General features: G+C 50.1%; 1 protein-coding gene across 14 annotated transcripts in view; it reads left to right on the top strand.

Moving 5' to 3' along the window:
- DYSF (dysferlin) overlaps window positions 1–21,882 on the top strand; it is a 205,145-nt gene that overhangs the window by 173,040 nt on the left and 10,223 nt on the right. For all 14 annotated transcript variants that reach the window (XM_035001323.1, XM_035001319.1, XM_035001321.1 and 11 more), the window contains 10 exons: window positions 3,506–3,634; window positions 3,933–4,088; window positions 5,888–5,979; window positions 8,466–8,636; window positions 9,292–9,434; window positions 11,185–11,324; window positions 12,553–12,641; window positions 12,907–13,002; window positions 13,494–13,635; window positions 17,762–17,861. In XM_035001323.1, the coding sequence (XP_034857214.1) occupies window positions 3,506–3,634; window positions 3,933–4,088; window positions 5,888–5,979; window positions 8,466–8,636; window positions 9,292–9,434; window positions 11,185–11,324; window positions 12,553–12,641; window positions 12,907–13,002; window positions 13,494–13,635; window positions 17,762–17,861 (1,258 nt within the window). The remainder of the gene's footprint in view (window positions 1–3,505; window positions 3,635–3,932; window positions 4,089–5,887; window positions 5,980–8,465; window positions 8,637–9,291; window positions 9,435–11,184; window positions 11,325–12,552; window positions 12,642–12,906; window positions 13,003–13,493; window positions 13,636–17,761; window positions 17,862–21,882) is intronic.

Below are 21,882 nucleotides of genomic sequence, written 5' to 3'. Positions count from 1 at the left end.
ATGTCACCAGCATTGTCAGAAAAATACCTGAATATACATACTACAAGGTCCACTGGGTGTCAGGGAAAATTGACCCAGATTCGTCAACCCTGAGACATACCCTAGTATATGTTATTGGACTTTAGAGCTAAAGAATTTTTGTGGTAGTCATACTTTCTTCTCCTCCAAAACGTTAAGTCCTTTAAAATAGGAAATAAGACAAGGTGGCTTCAGTTTCTCCACAACAACATTTCATACCTGAAGACAGTAAAGCACCATGTGTAAGATCATCAAGGAGAGAAAAGGGGGCCCAGGATTTGTGTTCAGCCCAGCTGCCCCTCGGGCACGACAGCTATAAACACACAGGGTGCATATTCAGGAACTGGGGATACGGGTCCCATGCCCCCATCTTGAGGAGCTCCGAGGGAATGAACTTAGTCAATTAGGAGGTAACTGGGAAGGCCAGAATGAAGGGACTGATTGTGATCATATTTTACCTTAGACTCCCAATGAAAATAAATGGAAGGATTAGGGTAACATGACAGAATGTAAATATATACAGTGAAAATATGGAAGTGACAAAACTGGCAAAAATTAGGCACAGGGGTGCCTGGGTGGCTCAGTCGGTTAAGCGGCTGCCTTCAGCTCAGGTCATGATCCCAGGGTCCTAGGATTGAGCCCTGCATCGTGCTCCCTTCTGGACTGGGAGGCTGCTTCTCCCTCTGCCCTTTCCCCCACCTGTTCTCTCTCTCTCTCTCTCTCAAATAAATAAATAAAATCTTTAAAAAAATTAGGCACAGAAGGAGGAAAGATGATAGGATACAGAGTAAGAACATGGATTGCCATATTATGGAATAGATAGAGTTGACAGTATTTAAAATTGGCAAATCAAATAAGAGGAGTATAAGCAAATTATAAGTAAATAGTACAGATTAAATATTAAGGAAGACAATGCTGTCTAAAACTGAGTGAGGGAGAGGGAGTGGGAGGGAGATAAAATTCCATCATTTTATCATTGCTATAGTAGGGAACTCTTAAATACTGTCCCTAGATACATACAGGACTTAGAGAATTATTTGTATATATAAATTTATAATAACATTAGAATATGAACTCAGCTTATCAGAAACACACACACACAGAAAACAGACCATGCAGGCAAAGATGTAAAAAAAAAAATCAAAATTAGAAAATGTAACATAAACATATTATATGACTATGTAAATATAACATAAATATAAACCCAGATCAAACATATCTGTCATATCAATGCATGTCATATCAATCACTCATTAATTACAAAACTTAAATCAGATCTCAAAGCAAAATCTAACTCCAAAATAAAGAGATTCATGAAGGTTGAAAATGAAAGATTGTGAAAATGTGTGCCCGGCAAATGCAAATGAAAAGAAAGTAGAAGTCACCGTCTTTTTTTTTAGATGAGACTGGATTCAGGTCCCCCAAATTATTTAAATGAGACAAAGAATGATGCTTACCACATTAAACCGTGCAATTCCACAAGATAATACATATGTTAGGAGAATACCTATGTTATGAGAATACCTATGTGCTGAATAATACAACATCAATATTTACAAAACAGAAATTATAGGAGATACAGGAAAGAAATAGTAGGTAGGGGGAGATTATTTTTCTGTCCTCTTGGTTCATGTCAGGGTCGAGGGAACACAAACATTAAGAAGATAGAGAAAAGCAGCATAGTTGTTCACCTGGCTGAACCCTGTAGCCTGAAAACAGAGGCACAGTTCCAGAGATGGACCATGTAACAGGCCCTGTAGAGAACTTTAATACAATTCAAAAAGTGGCCAACTACTGACAATGTTTTTTGATTATAATGCCATAAAGTGAGAACCTAATAACAAAATCAAAAGCCCGAAAGTTCTCTCCTATCTAGAAAATTAAAAAAAAAAAAAACCCACAAAAGACAACAAACCTCTCTTTTCACAGTTCTTGGCAAAAGAAAAAACGCAAACTCAAATTGCAGAATATCTGGGAAACAAGGATAAAATGCTACATATTAGAACTCGCTAGTTATAGCTAAAGCAGCATTCAGAGGAAGTTTATAGCCTTAAAAGCTTACCTTAATTAAAACAAAAGAATGAAAAACAAGCATGTAGCTCTTGGATCAAAGAATAAAAATAAAACTGTAATTGTGGCATGCCAAGAGAATGAATATGATAACATTACAATCAAAACAAATGGGACTGTGTGCCAAGGCAGTAGTAAGCGGGACAATTTCATAGCAATAAGCGTTTTCCTTATCAGAATAGAGGGAGCAAAGTAAATAAAGCTTCAACTGAAGAAGTTATAAAGAATAAAAAAAAACCCCTTTGACGCAGTGGGAAGAACAAAATAATAAAAATAAAAGCAGAAATAAGAACCTGGAACAGAGGAAATGGCCAAATTGACAAATGAGGGAACTGTCCTTTGAAATGATTAAACTATATAAACAGATCAAGAACATACTCAAAAAAACAAAACAAAACAAAACAGAACGTACTCAAAATGGTACCTATCAAATATAAACCAAATAACTAGTTGTTATTTTGAGACTCAAAATGCAAGGCAATAATAACATTTTCTTTATATTTACTCATATTTTCTAATTTTTAATAATGAACCTGCCTCACTTGCATCGTTAATTGTTTCTTGGAAGGGACAGAACTGGGGCTAGGCCTAAATGAGGAATAACACTTAGCAGTACGACAAGGGAACTGACCTGGAGCGTCTTGGCTGTCAGTTTCAGGTGTAACCAACTTAGCATGTATATTAAGTTTTTAATATCACTGTTAGGTACATTTTATTACCTATAATAGAAAACTGCTGCTTTAGTTAAGCCTAAGCAATTCCAAAGCATGCCTCTAACAAAGAGAAGTCAGTGGGTTTTTGAGAGGAATGGGATAGATACATTGAATTCGCAAATTTAAAGTAGTGCTCAGAAGGCAGCCACAGCCCGGTGTTTGGTACCACGGGTCGCCTGGCTGTCCTGGACGGGGAGCATTTGTGGCTTGAAACACAGACCTATAAATTTTCCAGAGTTCTGTCTCGATCTTCAAATAAAATGTCAATTAACTTTTCATTTGTTTGTTTGGTTTTATTCTCTTAAAAAAATACACCAGCCGGGTACGTGATGACTCCTAGATACCTAGAATGTTGGATTCACCAGAAAACTGTTCCCTAATGGTGCTGAAACATGTCTTCCCCACTTCCCCCCTCTCCTGCCCCTCCTGTCCCCTACCTTCCTCTCCCTCTCCTCTCCACTCTTTGCGTCCTTTTAATCTCCACCTGGGTCCTGTCCCCCTCTGTCCTCTCTGTTCTTGGCCACTCTCCCCTTCCCCTCTGCTACCTGCCTTTGCCTCTCTAATTTGCATGCGGCCTTTCCCCTCCTTTTCTTCTCTGTGCCTCGTCCATCCTCACTTGAATACTGTCTTGTTTCCTCTTCCTTGGCTGGCCCTCTCCTTTCTCTCTTTCCCTCCTCCCCTTTTCTTGTCCCCACGTGTGGCAGGTCTACGACACGCAACTGGAGAACGTGGAGGCCTTTGAGGGTCTGTCTGACTTTTGTAACACCTTCAAGCTCTACCGGGGCAAGACTCAGGAGGAGACGGAGGACCCATCTGTTATTGGGGAGTTTAAGGTACGTCCTTGAGGACGTGTCCCTACCCGGGAGGCCTGAGACTATGAAGTGGCAGCCATAAGTGAAGGGGGCGGGAGCAGGGCTCCTGTAGTAACTATAGTAATGAGCATGGTGTTGATGTTGGCACATGGTGACTGTGTGGGTGACGCCGCCAATGCAGAATCTGATGGTGGTGAAGAGATGGCGGTGGGCTTGGTGGTCTCAGGTGTGATGACTGACAGAGATGATGGTAATGGTCATGATGGTGGTGGTGTTGGTGATGATGATGGTGAATGTGTTGGCCCCTCATTCTTTTCAGGGCCTCTTCAAAATCTACCCCCTCCCAGAAGACCCGGCCGTCCCCATGCCCCCAAGACAGTTCCACCAGCTGGCCGCCCAGGGGCCTCAGGAGTGCCTGGTCCGCATCTACATCATCCGAGCATTTGGCCTGCAGCCCAAGGACCCCAATGGGAAGGTAACATTCCTGGAGCTCTCAGCTCTCCCAGAATGGCAGGCTGGGGCACAAACGGGCTGCAGAATCTGGACACAGCTCTCCCCCAGGGAGTTCACAGTAAGCCTCGGAAACCAGCCAAACACACCCAGCACTGAGAGAGGCGACTGGATGCAGTTCGGTCAGGGGCCAAGTGCTCTAGGAGGTCAGAGAAGGCCAGGCAGTGCAAGACTTGGCAACCATGAGGAAGGCTTCGCAGAAGGAATAGGATTCTTAAGGATCGATGGAGTTCTGGTAGGCTAGGAGGGAGAAGAAAGTAGTATTTTAGGATGGGCCAAAAAACTTGGCAAGAGTTTGTGAGAAGACTGTTAGGCACGAGGATGAGACACAAGAGGAAGCGACATGGAAGGTGTGGGCCAGGGTTGGACGTCGTTGGGCTTCAGGTGGTGGGGGTGCGGGCAGGAGAGAAGGGGCTCGGTAATGGTGCTGTACCTAGCCGTGCTGGAGCCCGAGGCAGAAGGGAAAAGCAGTAATTCTGATCCTGTCCTTGTTTAGAATTTAGCATTTTGTTCATCAGGGCCTGTTGGCATTGACTTTAATTTTTTAAATATTACATTAGAATTTATCTTTTTTTTTTTTTAAAGATTTTATTTATTTTATTTGAGAGAGAGAGAATGAGAGAGAGCAAGCACATGAGAGGGGGGAGGGTCAGAGGGAGAAGCAGACTCCCTGCCGAGCAGGGAGCCCGATGCAGGACTCGATCCCGGGACTCCAGGATCATGACCTGAACCGAAGGCAGTCGCTTAACCAACTGAGCCACCCAGGTGCCCCTAAAATTTGTTTATCTTCATTACTGAGTTTTGGGGGCACTCCCTCAAATTTTGTGCCTGAGGCAACTACCTCATTGCCTCACTCTGGTCCTGGCTCTGAGGCAAAGAAAGAACTTGCTGGAGGGCCGGAGTCTGGAGCTCTGGGGAGATGGCTGGGGAGGGGCAGAGAAAACTTGGAAAGAGAGAAAGAGGAAAGAAGAGGGACAGGCGGGGTTGACTGGAGTTCAGAGGTACGGGGCTGGGTCCTCTCTCATCCCCTGAGATGGGTACAGGCCTAGCATGTGTCCTTGAGGCTGTGGGTGAAGGTCTACTGTCCTATCCCTGGAGCCTGCTTTTCAGCATGAGAAGTCATAGCTGACCTTGCCCTGCTGGGAAGTCAAAGGGCAGAAAAGAGCCATCCCCAGCCCAGGCACCATGATGGCCTCCAAGATGTGGTGTGGCCAATGGTCTGTTCATGCACTTCAGGATTTCTTTTTTTCTTTCTTTTTTTTTTTTTTAAAGCACTTCAGGATTTCTTTATGCTCTGACTGACCCTGAGCACTCTCTGATCCCAGCTGCTCCTGGAGGCATCTGGGGAAGGCCAGCCTGGGCTGGGTTAGGCTGATGAAGTCTGGCCATCTCTCTCCCTTTGATCTGTTGAAGCAGAGGTCACAGAGAGGACCCTAGCTGGCTCAGTCACATATATAATACAGGCTGTAGTGTTTCTGAGGATATGAGCCTTGCCCTCACCCACCTTCCCCCAGTGGGGCAGTGCTTTGGGAGTATGGAGGACTCAGGTTCCCCATTTCCACTGCTGGATCATGACCAGAAGTCCGTGTCAGGGCCAACTGGTGTGGTGGTGTGCAAGATGGGGCCCTTGGCCTGGCACCAGGGCAGGATGGCAGCTTCTTGATGGCTGGCCTCCTAGCCTCATGGGGAGGCAGAGGACCGAAGAAGCCTCGGAGATGTGTTGGGAAAGTGAATTCATTTAAGTCTTCCTGTCTCTTCCCTCAGTGTGATCCTTACATCAAGATCTCCATAGGGAAGAAATCCGTGAGTGACCAGGATAACTACATTCCCTGTACCCTGGAGCCTGTGTTTGGAAAGTAAGTTGGTGACAGCTTGGGTCTGGCGGGGAGGTACCAATCTGGATAACCCCCAGCCCTGGGCAGGGAGATGTGGCTGCCACTGGGAAGTGCCCAGTTCCTGAGGCAAAACTGTAGTCCCTACTCTTGCATGTCTGTAGGGGTGTAACCTCGGCTCGCTCTTCATCATGTGCTGAAGGCTGGAGTCCTGGCCGAAGCTCCTACTTAATCTCATAAACAGTTACCTCAAAGAGTGGAAATCTAAATGGAAACTCAGAGCCTGCATTTGCTAATTATTCTTTTTTTTTTTTTTAAGATTAACTTTTACTTTAGAATAGTTTTAGATTTACAGAACAGCTGCAAAGAAAGCGCAATTTTTGTATATCCTTCACACTCCATTTCCCTCTTACCTACCCATGGTTCATTTTGTCAAAACTAAAACATCAATAGTGGTGCGTTACTATTTCTTACACTCTAGACTTTATTAGGATTTGGCTACTTTTCCCACTGATGTCTTTTTACTGTTCCAGAATCTCATCCAGGATACCATGTTGCGTTTAGTCATTGTCGTCTGTCATTGTTGTGTGTTCATCTTTCGCAGGTAGACAGAGGAAGAGAGTAAAATGCTTCTTGAAATCTAAGAACAAGGGGAGGAAGAATCCAGGCCCCTTGCATGGGCATAGCCCCCAGGCATCCTGAATTGCTTGCTGTCTGGATGTGAGCTTATTTAGGCTGGAGAAGGGAGAATCACAGAGGGAAGTTGGTAGCTCTTTCTCTAGCACCGGTGGGAGAAGGTGTATTGTTTCGATACTGTCAGGTGACCCCTTGAATTCTTAAACCAGTGTCTGTAGAGTTGGTTGTGGGCACTCAGGCCTGCGTCAGGGAGCCGGTCAGCCTGGAGAGTTGCCTGCCGTCCTGCCAGTGATGAGCCCGCGGCAAGCTGGAATGGGAGGGAAGTAGGTGGGGAGGGGCTCCCTTTGGTGAGTTCCAGTGGCCGGTGGCCGGCCTGAGGCCCCAGGCTCATGGTGACCTGGCAGTAGATTGGGCCTGTTTGGAGTGGGTGTGTGTGTCCGGCCCCAGGGCAAGGTGCGGGGAGTGAGGTCAGAACCTCTTTCTTTGTAGAACTCGTGTGCTGAACAAGCCCAGCTCAGGGAATGTAATGAGAACACAAGTTTGTTTTTGTTTTGTTTTTGTCTGCCTATATCCTGTAGACATTTCTTCCGTGGGGGTTACCTCCCTCATTTCTTGAGTGGAAACTGTGGCAGGCAGGTGACTTTTCTGCTTACTTTTAGACAGTCTGCTTTATCCTAAACCCAGTCTCAAGGTGCTAACCAGAATGCCCGTTCATGGCTCCATCTAGGATAGTCACCCCCTTTCCCAGCTGGGTCCACTTTGGGTGTAGCTGTGCGCGGCGTGTGGATGTGTGTGCAGGGAAGGAGGGAGCTTTGCCTCTCTCCCTTTCCTGTCTAATGTCTCCCACCAACCCTCGACTAGCCATGAAGGTTCTGGGTCATGCATGGCCAGGACTAGGGGACTAGGAGAGGAGAGCCCCATGTGCACTGCCTCTGTGTTTTCTGGGCACTCTCTGGGTGGCAAATGTTGAAAGCTGATTTATTGTCTTGTGAGTGCTTTCCAGAAAGCCCCTTTGAGCCCACCCACTGAAGCTCCAGGGAAGTGGTGGATGCCGCGGCCCTTTACTGATGGCCCTTTTCAGATGGGCCTCTCCACAGTCTCATGGCTGGAGCCCCAGGTCCCATGGGGTCGGATTCCAATTGGCTCCCATTCGGCCTCACAGTGGCCCAGCCAGGATAGGAGCGGTGTCGTGTCTCTCTCTGCCTCTCTGCGGCCAGCAGCTTTCTTTTCCTTGAGTACGAGTCAGGTGCCAGGCTTGTGCCTCCCACCTGCAGGGAACTCTTTCAGGGGAAAGGGGGCTATCCCTCCACACTTGACCTCAGAGGGGGGATGGGGGGGGTCTCAGAGCACAGCAGGAGCTCCCTCCAAAGAAATCTCTTCCCAAATCCTCTTTCCCACTCTGCAAGTAGGTGTAAAGCCCTAAGTGTCCCCAAAGTGGGTCCCAGGTCACCCCCTTGGTCAATTCCAGTGCTCTGGCACCTTCACATCTCTTGCCTCCTGGTGTCCTGGTAGAAGCTTCAGTTGTGACTTTCTGTTCCAGTTCATCTGTTCATTCTGTGGTTCAACAGGCAGGTAGCTACTCTCTGCTCAGCGCAGATTATTTGGGGACATGTGACATACACGTGTGTATGTGCACACACATACACACACAGAGAGAAAAGTCCAGTACCAGTAGAGTGCTGGGATTAATACTTTAAGATGTACAGAGGCCCGAGGAAGTGGACTCCAGGGCCACTCTTGGAAGGGGAGGAGGGGGCCAGGGAAGGCTTTCAGGCCCCTGCTCTTGTCCTGCTGTCCCTCCCTTGAGCACCCACTGTGTCCAACAACATCAGGGAGTCTGCAGCACCCTGACATCTGCCCTGGGCCCCCTGCAGGATGTTCGAGCTGACCTGTACTCTGCCTCTGGAGAAGGACCTGAAGATCACACTCTACGACTATGACCTCCTCTCCAAAGATGAAAAGATCGGGGAGACAGTCATCGACCTGGAGAATAGGCTGCTGTCCAAGTTTGGGGCTCGCTGTGGACTCCCACAGACCTACTGTGTGTAGGTGCAAGGGGCTGGTTACTCTTCTGCCCCCCGAATCCTGAGCACTTACTGTGTGCCAGCCCCGGGCTTAGCACTGGATAGGTGCTCTCTCGCTCAATCTTGTCCCCACTGTACTTATACGGAGCCTGAGGCCCAGAAATGTTATGGTTTGTAAGTGGTGGGATTCCGATTTGAACCTGTTTGTCTGACTCTAAGAAACTGGCTTGTCATCATGTGGTTGTAACCCAGCTCTCCTTAAGATACTACCGAGCCCCTGTAGAGGGAAGAATGAGGAAGGAGGGAAAGGAGAAGGGAGACAGACCATGGGTCACATGGGCCCCAGTGGAGCGTCTGGGGATCTGTGTCAGGTGAACTCATGTGTGGACAGCCCCTGCTCCGTTCTTGCCAATTTGGGTCTCATTTGGGTCTGATTCTCTCAATCTGGAAATTGAAAATATCTAGGTTCCATCTCAGTATGCATTTAAACACATCCTGTTGTCTCTGGGCCTCAGTTTCCCTGTGTGTCAGGTGGCCCCCCACCCTGTCATGGCGGGTGAGGGTGCCCACTGTAAAAGTGAAGGGTGGGGAGCTGTGCAGGTGGGTGCACAGGCTCCCGCGCACCCCTCGGCAGCACCCTGAAGGGTCTCTTCTTTGCCTTGTGTTTGGGCCTCAGCTCTGGACCCAACCAGTGGAGAGACCAGCTCCGTCCCTCCCAGCTTCTCCACCTCTTCTGCCAGCAACGCAGACTCAAGGCTCCCGTGTACCTCACAGGCCGTGTGCTCTTTCAGGATAAAGAATATACCATTGAAGAAATAGGTGAGCTGCCACGTGACCCCAGAACCATGGCGGGCTCTCCGTCACCTCAGGGGTCAGGGGTGAGCGTGAAGCCAGGGTCTGGGTCACAGTTAGGATCAGTTTGCTTCTGGCTTTGGGTGCTCAGACTTTAATTGGAATTTGGGGTCCAGATGACCTCTGAGACCATTCTCTACTTGAATTGCACTAACTTGCCAGCTTGGCCTTCTGGGTATCTTCTGAGCCGCCATCCCCCCCTCGGCCCCACCTCCCCACACCCCTGACTCCCAGCTCCTGTACCTAAAGCATCCACAGGGCAGGCAGGAAGCCCTGCGGCCTCCACCCTTGCCCCTGGATCTGCCCAGTGCTCCCGCCTGAGAGTTCTGCCGCATGCCCCCCTGTGTGTCTGAGATGTCCACAGGCCTACATTGCCCCCCAGGAGCTGCTCAGACTCCCTGGAGTTGTTTATAGGCCCGGGGGTCGGGTCTCACTTCGTGGTCGTTTCAGAGCTGTTTGATGTCAGAGCTGGTGCTGAGGTTATACAAGGGAAGGGTGGCTCTGATTCCCCATCCCCAACGCCTCCTCCTCCTCCTTCCACTGGTCTGTGAGCCCCTGTAGCATGGGGACCAGGGCTCACGGTCATACATTCATGAGAAAGGAAAGCCAGAAGCTATTGATGGTGAGGTCCCACATCGGCCTATTTTTGCAGATGAGGCCATGGAGGCCAAGAGTAGCTAACGACCTGCCCAAAGTCACGCAGCCAGTTAGGAGCAGAACCAGACCCCTGGCCCGGGGGTCCTGCCGCAATGCTGTGCCGCTTCCTTTGTGGCACCCGTTAGAGTGGGCAGAGCAGGTTTGTTAGATGAACTTGTGTGTGTGTGTGTGCATGTGTGTGTGCACGAAAATCTGTGCTCTTGAACACAGATACACCTGAGTGCACATACCTGCGTATGTCCTTGTGTGTTTGGACACACGTGGACTCTCCTCCCCCCCAGTCAAAGTTTTTTTAGTGGAGGCTCCAGGTTCCTGTGGCCGGCTGGTTGGCCAGGCTTGTCTGGATCAGAACCACCCTTGTGTCCTCATCCCGTCCACAGCACCAATCCTTGACCTACTCCCTAGCACGTAGGAGCTGTCCCTGGAAAACACAAGGTGGAAGGGAAGGGTGCTCACGGCCAGTCCCGTGCCTTTCCTAAATGAGGGTGTCATCTCAGCTGCCCTGCTGACCAACGGTGTCACTGCTCTGTGCTTCACTTCTATCATCTGTGAAACAGGCATGATAACAGCACTTACCTTCCAGGGTTATTATGAGGCTAGAACCTGTTAAGATTTATGAAGACCAGTGCCTGGTTTCTGCTTTATAAGTGTTTGCTGTGATTGCTATTATTTTAGCTATTGCTCCTAGGAGAGCAGATTGTGTGAACAGGAGAACAGTAGTACTGAAAGCATTTAGATGCCTGATCTGGAAATAGAGGTTGCTGAGGCTCAGAGTTTGGAGCAGTCAGGGAGGGCTTCCTGGAAGGGGTGAGCTTTTGGTGGAAAAAAAGAGCTTTATAGAAGAGGCTTGGTAGCAATGATGGCAATGAGGAATCTGGATTTTAAAGCTGGAGCCAGTGGATGGTGAGGCTTCCCTTGCAGAGTGAGACCTGAGGGTCAGAAGTGTGTCTTGGCTGGGGGTGAGGGTGTGGGGGTGAGGGGCTTCCCGAGGCCTCCAGGCAGCCCCACTATCCCTTGCTCACTCAACCCCGGCAACATTTTTGTCTTTTCTCTGGAGCAGAAGCTGCCAGTGTCTTGAACCCACACCTGGGCCCCGTGGAAGAGCGCCTGGCCTTGCATGTCCTCCGGCAGCTGGGCCTGGTCCCCGAGCATGTGGAGTCCCGGCCCCTCTACAGCCCCCTGCAGCCAGACATTGAGCAGGTAGGACAGGGCCCCTGAGCCCTGATCCCCAGCCAGCCCCGCCCCCCAAGGACGGCATGGATATCCCAGAGGCATCTGTGGGGAGCTCAGGATTTAGCCAATCCCTCCTTGACATGTTTTCCCACAGTCTGAGTGGTGACCACTGTTGGCCTACAAGAGGACCCCTTGGGCCTGGCCTCCCCTGGCTTCCTGCAGCCCTCGGGACCTGGGGAATGAGCCTGAGCCATGGATAGACCTCTGGCTTCCCATGAGTCATTCAGAAGCCTCACTGTTTCAGCTTGGCCTCAGGATGTCCTCCCCTACTACCAGCCAGTGACATCCAGGTGGCTGGCGTGGGGCTGGGCTGCTGTGGGGAATCCAGACAGGGCAACTGGCACCCTATGACAGAATGGCAGAGCTATCACTGAGAGTGGTCATCAGGAGGGCCAAGGGCATCCCCCATGCAGAGGGAGGGTGAGCAGAGGGACAGGTGGCCCAGGACTGAGACCGGGAGGCTTCCTGGAGGAGGTGAGCTCAGGACTGGGTTTTGGAGGAGGAGGAGAGAAAAGGCGACAGGCAGAGAAGGGCTGAGGCAGCAATGAAGGTGCCTTTATAGACATGCAGGAGACATGGTCTCTGCTGTTTGGACTGAGCTCTCTTGCCCTTGGTGGGTGGCTGCCAGCACCCCAAAGTGGCACAGCAGGTGTTGATGTGAGCTTTCAGTCTCCAGCTATGTGCCCTGGAGAAGTGACTTCAGTCCCTGCTTTCTCTGTGAGATGGGGACAGAAATAGTATGGAGCTTACGGAGAGGGAGGGAGCTGAGGGGTAGCAGGTGGAGTGCTTCCTCGTGGAAATTCTCTGAAGCTCCTCTGAATAAACCGTGTTCTCCGACCCTCCAAAATCTTGTACATGCCATTCCCTCAGTTGGAAAAGCCCTTCTCCCCTTGTCCATCTGGCACACTGAGACTCAGCTCAAATACCATCATCTCTGAGAAGCCTGCCCTGACCCCCACCCCCCAGGCCTGGGCTCAAGTCATCAGCCTGTGGGGTAGCAGGCTCACTGCTGCAGTTGGCCCTGGAGTCCCCTGTAGGGCATCTGCTCTCGGGGCGGCGGTGGGGGGGGGCGCTCTCTGGGGCAGGGCCTGGGTGTTCTTCTTCCTGGGCCCCACCTGTGTGGCACAGAGCAGGTAGTTGATAGGTGTTGGTGGAATGAAAAAGGTGGGGAGAGAACGGGGTTATGTCTCCCCAGGGGAAGCTGCAGATGTGGATCGACCTATTTCCCAAGGCCCTGGGGCGGCCTGGACCTCCCTTCAACATCACCCCACGGAGAGCCAGAAGGTGACTTACCCCAGTCAGAGGCTTGGAGCTGAGCAGAGTGGTGGGATGGTTGCAGTTCGCTGTGGGTGGGACCTGGAGGTCACTCTTGGGCCACTTGTTGGGCCACTTGGGCCAGAGGGCATCGCTCTTGTGTGGGCCTGGCTAAGTGCCCAGCCAGGCAAGCATCGGGGTCTTGTTGGGTGAGCCAGCCTGTTGGCTTCTCAGTCAAAGATGGCCCACCCTTTGCTGGGAAATCCACGTAGACTTGAGCCCTTCTTCTCCACAGGTTTTTCCTGCGGGGTATTATCTGGAACACAAAGGACGTGATCCTGGATGACCTCAGCATCACGGGGGAGAAGATGAGTGATATTTACGTGAAAGGGTAGGGAGGCATCTGCCTTCTCACCTATTCCAGCCCCATGGTGTTGGCCTGCTCCCTCCTTCTGGTGGCGCTACACCTGCCCTTGGGGAGAGCCCCCAGAGCACAGGGAGGCCCCAGAGCTGGGCTGGCTGGAGGCAGAGAGCGCCTCTGGGGTGGTGGAATGGGGGAGCTCCAGCGTAGGGAAGGGAGGGAGGGAGAAAGGAAGGAGGGCCTTATGGGGCTGGTCCCTGCCTTTGGTGAGTCCTTCTCCCACCAATTTCTTCTACACAAATCTTTGGGTTGAACTTAGAAGGTTTGAGGATGTCCCTCAAGAGAGAAGTTAGATTGTTTTAAAATTAAAACATTGGTACTTTGCAGAGATTTCTAGGGGATTGTTTTTGCTTTATCCTTTACCAAGTGCATTTACCTTCTTAATTCCTCATTTGCCTAAGTTGGGGGTGCATATTGTGGTGGAAGCCTTAATTAGACATGTTCTCTAAAATGTTGTCTAGTTGGATGGTTGGCTTTGAAGAGCACAAGCAAAAGACGGATGTGCATTATCGGTCCCTGGGAGGCGAAGGCAACTTTAATTGGAGGTTCATTTTCCCCTTTGACTACCTGCCTGCTGAGCAAGTCTGCACTGTCTCTAAAAAGGTGAGCGCGGGCCACCCCCAGTGGCCTAGTCCCAGGGCTTTCTGTTGTGGGTATCACTGCCCTGCCATTGTCACACCTCACCAGTGCCCCCGGATGTTGGAATCCCCATGGCCATAGCCCTGTGACCTGTCTCCCCGCCCCCACATCTGCCACCTCTCCCATTACTGCCATCATTAGCATTGCTACCCCCCCCCAACCACCCCCCACCAGTGCCACAGCCCCCATCTGTAGCTCGGTCCAGATTCTAATTAGTGCCTTCCTCCCAACCCCAGACAAACCAAGCGGCAGGAAGGGTCGCAGGGTCAGAGTGGGAAGAACATTCGTAGGGACACCCAGCGTGGCTACGGAAGGGGCAGTGGGTCCACACCCCATAGGGAGAGCTTCTCCAGAGGGCTGGCCTCACCTGTGGATGGGTTGTCCACAGGATTGGGGTTGCTTAGCTAAGTCCCTCGTGTGACATCATTCCCCACATTTCTGTGTCTGGTGCCTGTGGTCACTGTCTAAGCTGGACACTTACTGGGCGCAGCTCAGGCCTTCCAGGCTGGAAGCCGTTGTCCTCCTCCCTCCTTGACCCCCCTGAGGGACCTGGTGCAACAGCCAGGGGTTGGAGGCGGGTCCCGGGACCTCAGCTCTCTGTGTCTCAGCAGCTCCTCATTGAGGTCTCATCTGGATGGTAAACTCTTTTCTCCTGCAGTAGGCAGAGCCTGAGGCAGGCAGCCTCCTTCCTGGTGGCGCTGCACCTGCCCTTGGGGAGAGCCCCCAGAGCACAGGGAGGCCTCAGAGCTGGGCTGGCCGGAGGCAGAGAGCGCCTCTGTTGGAGCTTCTGTCCACCTGCATCCCACCCAGAGGTGCTCTCTACTGGACAAAGTGGACGCCTCTCTGGCATTTCGGTTCCGCTGCTCCGATTTCCTTCCCGAGGTGGCGCAAGGCTTAAAGCCGCCAAGCTTCTGCGACGCCTTCTTTTCTGAATGGTTGAGCAGCTTCAAGAAGGGAAATACAGAACGTACTTCCTGGGCGCTGCCGACGTCCTCTTGGCTCTCTTCATTTCATCCTTCCCTCGCGACCCTTGCCCAGCCCAACACACAGGATCCTCTGCATTTTAGAGAAACCAGAATGTTCCAGGGAACAGTCTGAAACCATCACATGAAAGAAAATAGGGTTAAACAGGGTTAAAGGCATGCTCTCACCCATTGCCGCATAGTGCCTGCCAGAAGGCAGAATTTAGCAATAGCCTTGGGTTCCGTGCAGTCAAGGAAAGCCTAGCCTCTTTGTAGGTTTAATCTTGTTTGCATTTGCCCAGTGCATTTGTCTATCACGAGTTGTTTCCATAACAAAGCAAATGTTGCATTTGTTGGGGAAGAGCTCCAAATCAAACACACACTGCATCTCTTTGCTGTGGGCAGAGGGGGAGTAGGGGCTGGGAATGGGGCCGGGAGGGCTCAGGCATCCTGTCTTCTGTGCTTGGCGTGCCGGACAAGGATGGGAAACCGAGGCTGAGAGGTGCTGAGGGGCTGCTTAAATGGGAGGCGGGACTACCCCCTTCACTGTGACACGTGGGGATGTGGGCGAGGAGGCACAGGAAGCAGAGGCTCTGTTTTTTCTACAAAGTAGGAAGAGAGAATCTCCTGGCACTGTGGCAGGTGAATTGAGACAAATGGAAAAGGCTGGAAGAAGCCATTATGCTGAGTGAGGGAGCGAAGGGGGAGAGAGTGGGAGAAAAAGGCACAGGGGGAGGGAGAGAGAGCCAATCGTGATGCTGAGGTCAGCTGAGATGCTGGAAGTGCTGAGGACCCAGCTGGAGCTGCTGGTTAACAATTTGAGGTGGTTCCATTCTAGCAATGGAGGAGTTCCTTCTCTCCATCATAAGCACTGGCAAGGAAGAAGAGAATCAGGCTGGCCCACTGTGGAATAGCCCCTAGGCTGGGACTAGCCTGGGAAGAATGAGAAGCCCAGCAGGGCTGTGGGGGGGGGGGGGGGGGGGAGGGGAGAGAAGGAAGAGGAGTCAGGGAGTCCAGGAAAGGCCCCCCGCGCCCCGTGGGAGGGGCAGGGGCAGTGGAATACGGTGGGGTGCCATGCTCCAGGAGAAGGTAGCTGAAGGGAGGGGTGGAGGAGGTCAGAAGAGGAAGAGGAGGCTCTGAAGTCAACCAGGGGAGTGAGGGAGGATCTGGCTTGAGCCAGGAAGAGCCAGTGGGTCCCTCTGTGGGAGAAGGAGCCTAGGAGGCAGGTGAAGCTGTGCCCACAGTGGGGCACCAATGAGCTGGTCTGGGCCAAAGGACTGAGTCTGGGAGTGAGATGGTGCGGGGGTACCGCACAGCCTCTGGGCTCCCCAGTCCTGCCCGCAGAGCCAGCCTTCTGCCGAGGGGTTCGGGGCCTCTGGCAGGCAGGCCCTCCGGGGACCCCATTAACCAGACGAGACTGTCATAAAGCACAAGGGTCTCCTTTCATCCAGCTGCTTTGAACCACCGCTGGTTGCCCCGGCCTGGCTCCCCACCTGGAGCCCAGCACACCCACTGGGGCCTGCCTGCGCGTCAGGCACCCACCCTGCAAATAAACAGCTAGTAAAAGGGCCCAGACCGGGAGCGTAATGAGCGCCTGGGACCTGGGGGGCCATTCCCCAGGCTGGAGCCCCAGCGCAGCTGCTCCCACCAGGGGCCGTTTGAACCTCTGGCTCATTACTGAGCCCATAAACCGGGCCGGCCAGAGGAATGGAGGATGCTGGCGGCCTGTGCAGGCGGGCCTGCGGAGCTGGCCATAAAAGCCCCGCCAGAGAAGGGAGGCACCTGCAGGAGGGCTGGGGCCCGGAAGAGGGGAGGCACCAGATGGGGGCCAGCTGGGGGCCCGAGCCCCTCGCCAAATCAGGCAGCGGTCCAGGCTGCAGTGGTGTGTGCTTTGCAAGGTGACCGTTCCTCACAGGGCATGGTTTTTGGTCCAGGAGCTCTGTGGGTCTGCGTGACCGGGGGTGGCCAGACAAGAGGCACAGCCCTGGCTGGGCAGCAAGACTGCGGGTACGGGACACCCAGGGGCAGGCAAACCCTCTGTGATCAGCAGTTCTCCCAGACTCCCGGTAGAGTCTGTCCCCTGAGACTGGTTCTGGGCCCTGCTGTGACCTGGCACACTCAGGATCTGGTCCTCAGTGTCTGCAGGATCGTCATAATGGTTCCTGTCCTTACTACTCACTCAGGAAAAGCTACAGCTGAGGGCAGAGAACAAGCATGAGCGGAAAAGCCTCACAGACAGTCCTTTGAGTTGAGCGTGGCTGGATTCAGGGGTGAACCCAGGCCGCAGCATGCCTGTCCTTATCCCTCAGCTGCTCTAGGAGGCTTCTGTGGGAAGAGGTCCATGATAATGCTGGTCTAGGCTGAGTGGTCTCAGGGAGGCGGGGTAGGGAGAGCAGGAGGGTGGAGAACTTCCCAGCACTGGGGGCTTTTGATTTGCCCCAGGGCAAGCTCTTGGAGATAAAGATGGGGTGGGTGGCCGTGGCAAGGAAGGAGCTGGGGTCACTGTCGCCCCTTACAGCAGTGTGTCAGGGGGATCCTTCCGGTGACAGCTAGGGTGGGGTGGGGGCCCCCAGGTTCCCAGCCAGCCTACCCATTCCTCAAGAGCACAGGGGCAAAGCAGGATTTAGAGGTGAGAGCGGGACTCGGGAACCTGATGGCCTTCCTGGGTTTGAACCCCAGCTCACCACTTCTCAGCAGCCTGACTCAGACAGGTTCCTTGCTCTGGCTTCCTCAGCTCTAAGGACAACATCTCCCTTATAGGTTGTTGGAAGCATAAATGAGCTCGGAGTGGCAAAGGGCTAGAACAGAGGAAGTGCAGATTAATATTATTATTATTAGCTGCCAGATCTTGGGCAAATTCTTAACTTCTCCAAGTCTCTGCTTCATCATCTGTACAATGGGAATGAAACCTCCGCCCATGGCACTGGAGGCTTCAAGGAGCTACGCCACGTGAAGTCAGCCTGCATGGTTCCTTCCTGGGTCCTCGAACGCCGTTTGCTGGTATCTTAGTAATCTTCCTGCCAAGACCTGGTGCTGCCAAGTCCCTAAGAGATGTCCCATTCATTGCCTCCTCCGGGCAGCCCTCCAGCCTCTCTAATCTTGCTTCCCTGCTTCCTCCTCTGGGCCAGGACGCTTTCTGGAGGCTGGACAAGACTGAGAGCAAAATCCCAGCCCGAGTGGTATTTCAGATCTGGGACAACGACAAGTTCTCCTTTGATGACTTTCTGGGTGAGCACTGTTTCCGGCGCACTGGGGGTTGACCCAGAGCCCCCGCTTGTGTGCGTGTGTGCATGTGCCGTTCTTAGGAAAGCTGGCAGGAGGAGTGGTCCTACTCTCCGTCCTCAGGGAGCTCAGGGTCACTGCTCCCTGGTGCTGAGTATGGTCTGGGACACAGAGGGGTGCCTGAGGGCCTGTCAGTGGAGGTGGTATGGAACGCCAGGCTACGTGGATGGTAGCAGTCAGGTCAAGAAGAAAGGAAGGCACAGGTCAAAGGCGGGGCAAGCATGAGCTCAATGTCACTGACTGCCTGGCCTCACCCTTGACCGGATGCCCCCACCTGCACCCCTGTCTAGACTGGCAGCCGGGCCCAGTAAGTGAGGGGCTCTCGTCAGTCCTCATGCTTGTGTCTGAGTGATGAGTGAACGAGCCACTGTGGCTGCATCCTCCAGGCCCCCAGGCAGGATTCTGGTGGGGGAGAAGTGTGCAGAAACCCGAGCTGGGAGCAGGGAGTGCTGGGCTGGAGGATGTGGTAAAGACAGGGTGAGATGTGGGGCGAGGAGGATGGTTGTACGGGGCCAGCAGGTGGGACTGTGAGTAATAGCCCTGTCACAACTCTGAGAGTTCCCCAGAAAGTGTGGTCTAGCTGTACGATTAGATATTATTCAGCCACAGAAAGAAAGGAAATACGGATCCATGCTACAATGTGGATGAACCTTGGAAACATGCTAAGTGAAAGAAGCCAGTCACAAAAGGACTAAGATTGTATGCTTCCATTACATGAATCGTCCACAGCAGGCAAATCCAGAGACAGAAAGTGGCCTGGTGGTTGCCAGGCGTTGGGAGGAGGGGAGTGAGAATGACTGCTAATGGGTACGGGGCTTCTTTTGGGAGTGATGACAATGTTCTGGAATTAGATAGAACTGGTGCTGGCACAACTCTCAATATACTAAAAGCCACTGAGTTTTACACTTTGAAATGGTTAAATTGGTACATTTTATGCGATGAGAGTTTTAATTCAATTAAAAAAAAAAGTGGACCTCGTGAGAAAGGCAGCCTGGGGCGTCAGGAGTCCTGATTCTTGGCCCACTCTGCTACTTGGGAGCAGGGTGGCTCTGGATGGAACACTGGAGCCCTTCTTGGCTGGCCCTGGATTGCAGAAAGGTGAGCTGGTCTTTGCTGAGCCCTTGGGCCCCTGCAGGGGGCGTTCAGAGGAGCCGCTCCAGCAGGGATGAGGAGGAGGTCAGCCCGCCCCTGCAGCTCCCTGCCTGGTCACCCACATTCAGAGGACGGCACTGGAAAAGATGCAGGCTGTCAAAATCATGGCATCCAATTGGACTTTTGTTATTTTACTGATTCTCCTGCAATACATAATTCCTGTAGAAAATTGGAAAATACAGATCAACAGTGCCTCGCTTTGCTTATGTGTTAAAATTTCACTACTCAGAGATAACCTCCACTCCTATGTTCACACGTATAATTTCATATATAAGCAAACACATGTATGTTATATGTGTATTTACACACATATATAATCATACCTACATATATGGCATGTATATAGCAAAATGAACTTTATCACACATATGTTTTATATCCTGATTTTTGGGGAAAACTTAATATTTCAAGCATATCCTTTCTGTTGCTAGTTACCTGCCCATGTTTATATCTGCATCATAATACTTAACTCCTGCCTGTCGCTGGGCCCTATTCTGCCTAACTAATCTTCTCTTGGTGGGTCCTCAGCTCACCTTTGGATCTTCCAATGTGAGTGATACCCTTAGGCACACATCTCTGAATCCTTTGTGTATATCTTTCCTGAACTGTAAGTAGATTTTTAGAGTCTTTGTACATTTTCGTGGTTTTGGAAATATTTTGTTCAGTTGCTCTCTAGAAAGGTTTTGCATTTTTACATTTACATTTTATTCCCACCTGTGCCCTTTTTGTATCACTTTTGCTACCAGTGTTACTTTTTTTTTTTTAATTGCCTATCTGACACCTCATTTTAATTTTTTTTTTTTAAGATTTTATTTATTTATTTGTGAGAGAGAATGAGAGACAGAGAGCACGAGAGGGAGGAGGGTCAGAGGGAGAAGCAGACTCCCCGCCGAGCAGGGAGCCCGATGCGGGACTCGATCCCGGGACTCCAGGATCATGACTTGAGCCGAAGGCAGTCGCTTAACCAACTGAGCCACCCAGGCGCCCCTCATTTTAATTTTTGTTTGCATCTCTTCATTACTTGTGAGGTGGAACTTTGAAAATATACTTATTTCCATATTATTGGTGGGATTTTATTTTCATGGTTTTGTTCATCTTGTTCGTCTTTGATTTTTGATTTTCAGAGCGCTTTGCCTAGTAAGGACACATTACAAATAATTCCTCCAATTTTTTCAACTGCTTTTTAATTTTTTTATGGAGTCTTTTTTTGCTTACAGACTTAACGGGTTTTTTTTTTTTGGCATCATTCTATCAACCTTTTCTTTATGAGGTGAGACTTCAGAAAATTAATTTTAAAAAGAAAAACGAAGAAAGCTGCATTTTTACTGAATGAGAAAACTGTTCAAAAAAACAGCAAAATGGGCTCATCTTTTGTTTTTAAAAATAAAAATAAAACCATTAAAACTACTTTTAACTTCATAAGGTTTCTTTTTTCTTCTTCATAATGTGTTTTTAATGACATATTTTGCTTTTTTAAAATACTTATTACTTTAAAAAAAGTAATAAATAAGATCTATCATCTTGCCAATCCAGAGATTATACAATGTTTCCTTACAGTCTTTTATGTAGATCATACTGGGATAATTTTGTGTATACACACACACACCCACACACACACATATATGGTTTAATATCCTGATTTTTCTTAATGTTATATTAGGACCATATTTAAAATGGGAAACAAACACTCATCTACACTTGAGGGATGGAGAGACATGTGGGCGGGTGGATAGATAGATGAACGCTCATACAGAATTGAACAAGTGGATGGATAGAATAATAGCCTGATTAATGGATAGGTGTAGTTCTCAACAAATGGCAGCTATGGAGGGACGGAGATAGATCACAGCAGATGGGTAAGTAGAGGAATAAATGGATGAGTGGAAAGAAAGAAAACTAGAAAAATAGATCCCATTGGTGGATACTTACAGTAACTGAGCATTCCACACTGAAAAAAATCTAATCTCTTTTTCATGGTATTCAAGAATTTCTTTAATTTGGCCTCAGAAAACATTTTTTAGATTTATCTCTCTCATGTAATCCCTTCAGCAAGTTACGCTCCAATCGCATTGATTTCATCATGTTGTTGTGATTGGATTAGGTGAAACCACATGAAATTGCTGTTTTTATAGGTCAAAGACAGTTGAATACCATTTTCATATGGTCCAACCATGTAGATGGAGCTCTATTACAGGGATATGATGGATTAAATGGATGAGTAGATAAATAGTATAGAAAGATGGCTGCTTGGAGAACTAGGCGGGCAGATGGAAAAATGGCCGGATGAATCACAGTGAGATACAACTTCACATGTATTAGGATGGCTCTAAAAAAACAAAAGCAGAAAACAGAAAACAACAAGTGTTAGAGAGGATGTGGAGAAATTGGAAGCCTCAGACATGCTGGTGTGAATGTAAAATGGTGCAGCTGCTGTGGAAAACAGTTTGGCAGGTCCTCAAAAAAAAACCAATACAGAAATTACCAGATGACCTAGCAATTCTAATCCTGTACCCAAAAGAATTGAAAACTGAGACTGAGACACTTGCACACCAGTGTTCACTGCAGCATGATTCACATTAGTCAAAAGGTGGACACAACTCAAGTGTCCCATCGACAGATGAATGGATAAACAAAATGTGGTCTATCCATCCCATGGAATAGCATTCAGCTATAAAAAGGAATGAAGCACTAATATGTACTTCAACATGGATGAACCTGGGAAGCGTGCTACGTGAAATAAGCCAGACACAAAAGGACAAATATTTTATGATGCCACCTCTATGGAATATCTAGAATAGGCAAATTTGTAGAGACA

The sequence above is a fragment of the Mirounga leonina genome, unplaced genomic scaffold, assembly GCF_011800145.1.
Source record: "Mirounga leonina isolate KUSES-001 unplaced genomic scaffold, KU_Mleo_1.0 Mir_125, whole genome shotgun sequence".
Lineage (NCBI taxonomy): Eukaryota > Metazoa > Chordata > Mammalia > Carnivora > Phocidae > Mirounga > Mirounga leonina.
This window is presented reverse-complemented; position numbering and strand designations above follow the sequence as displayed.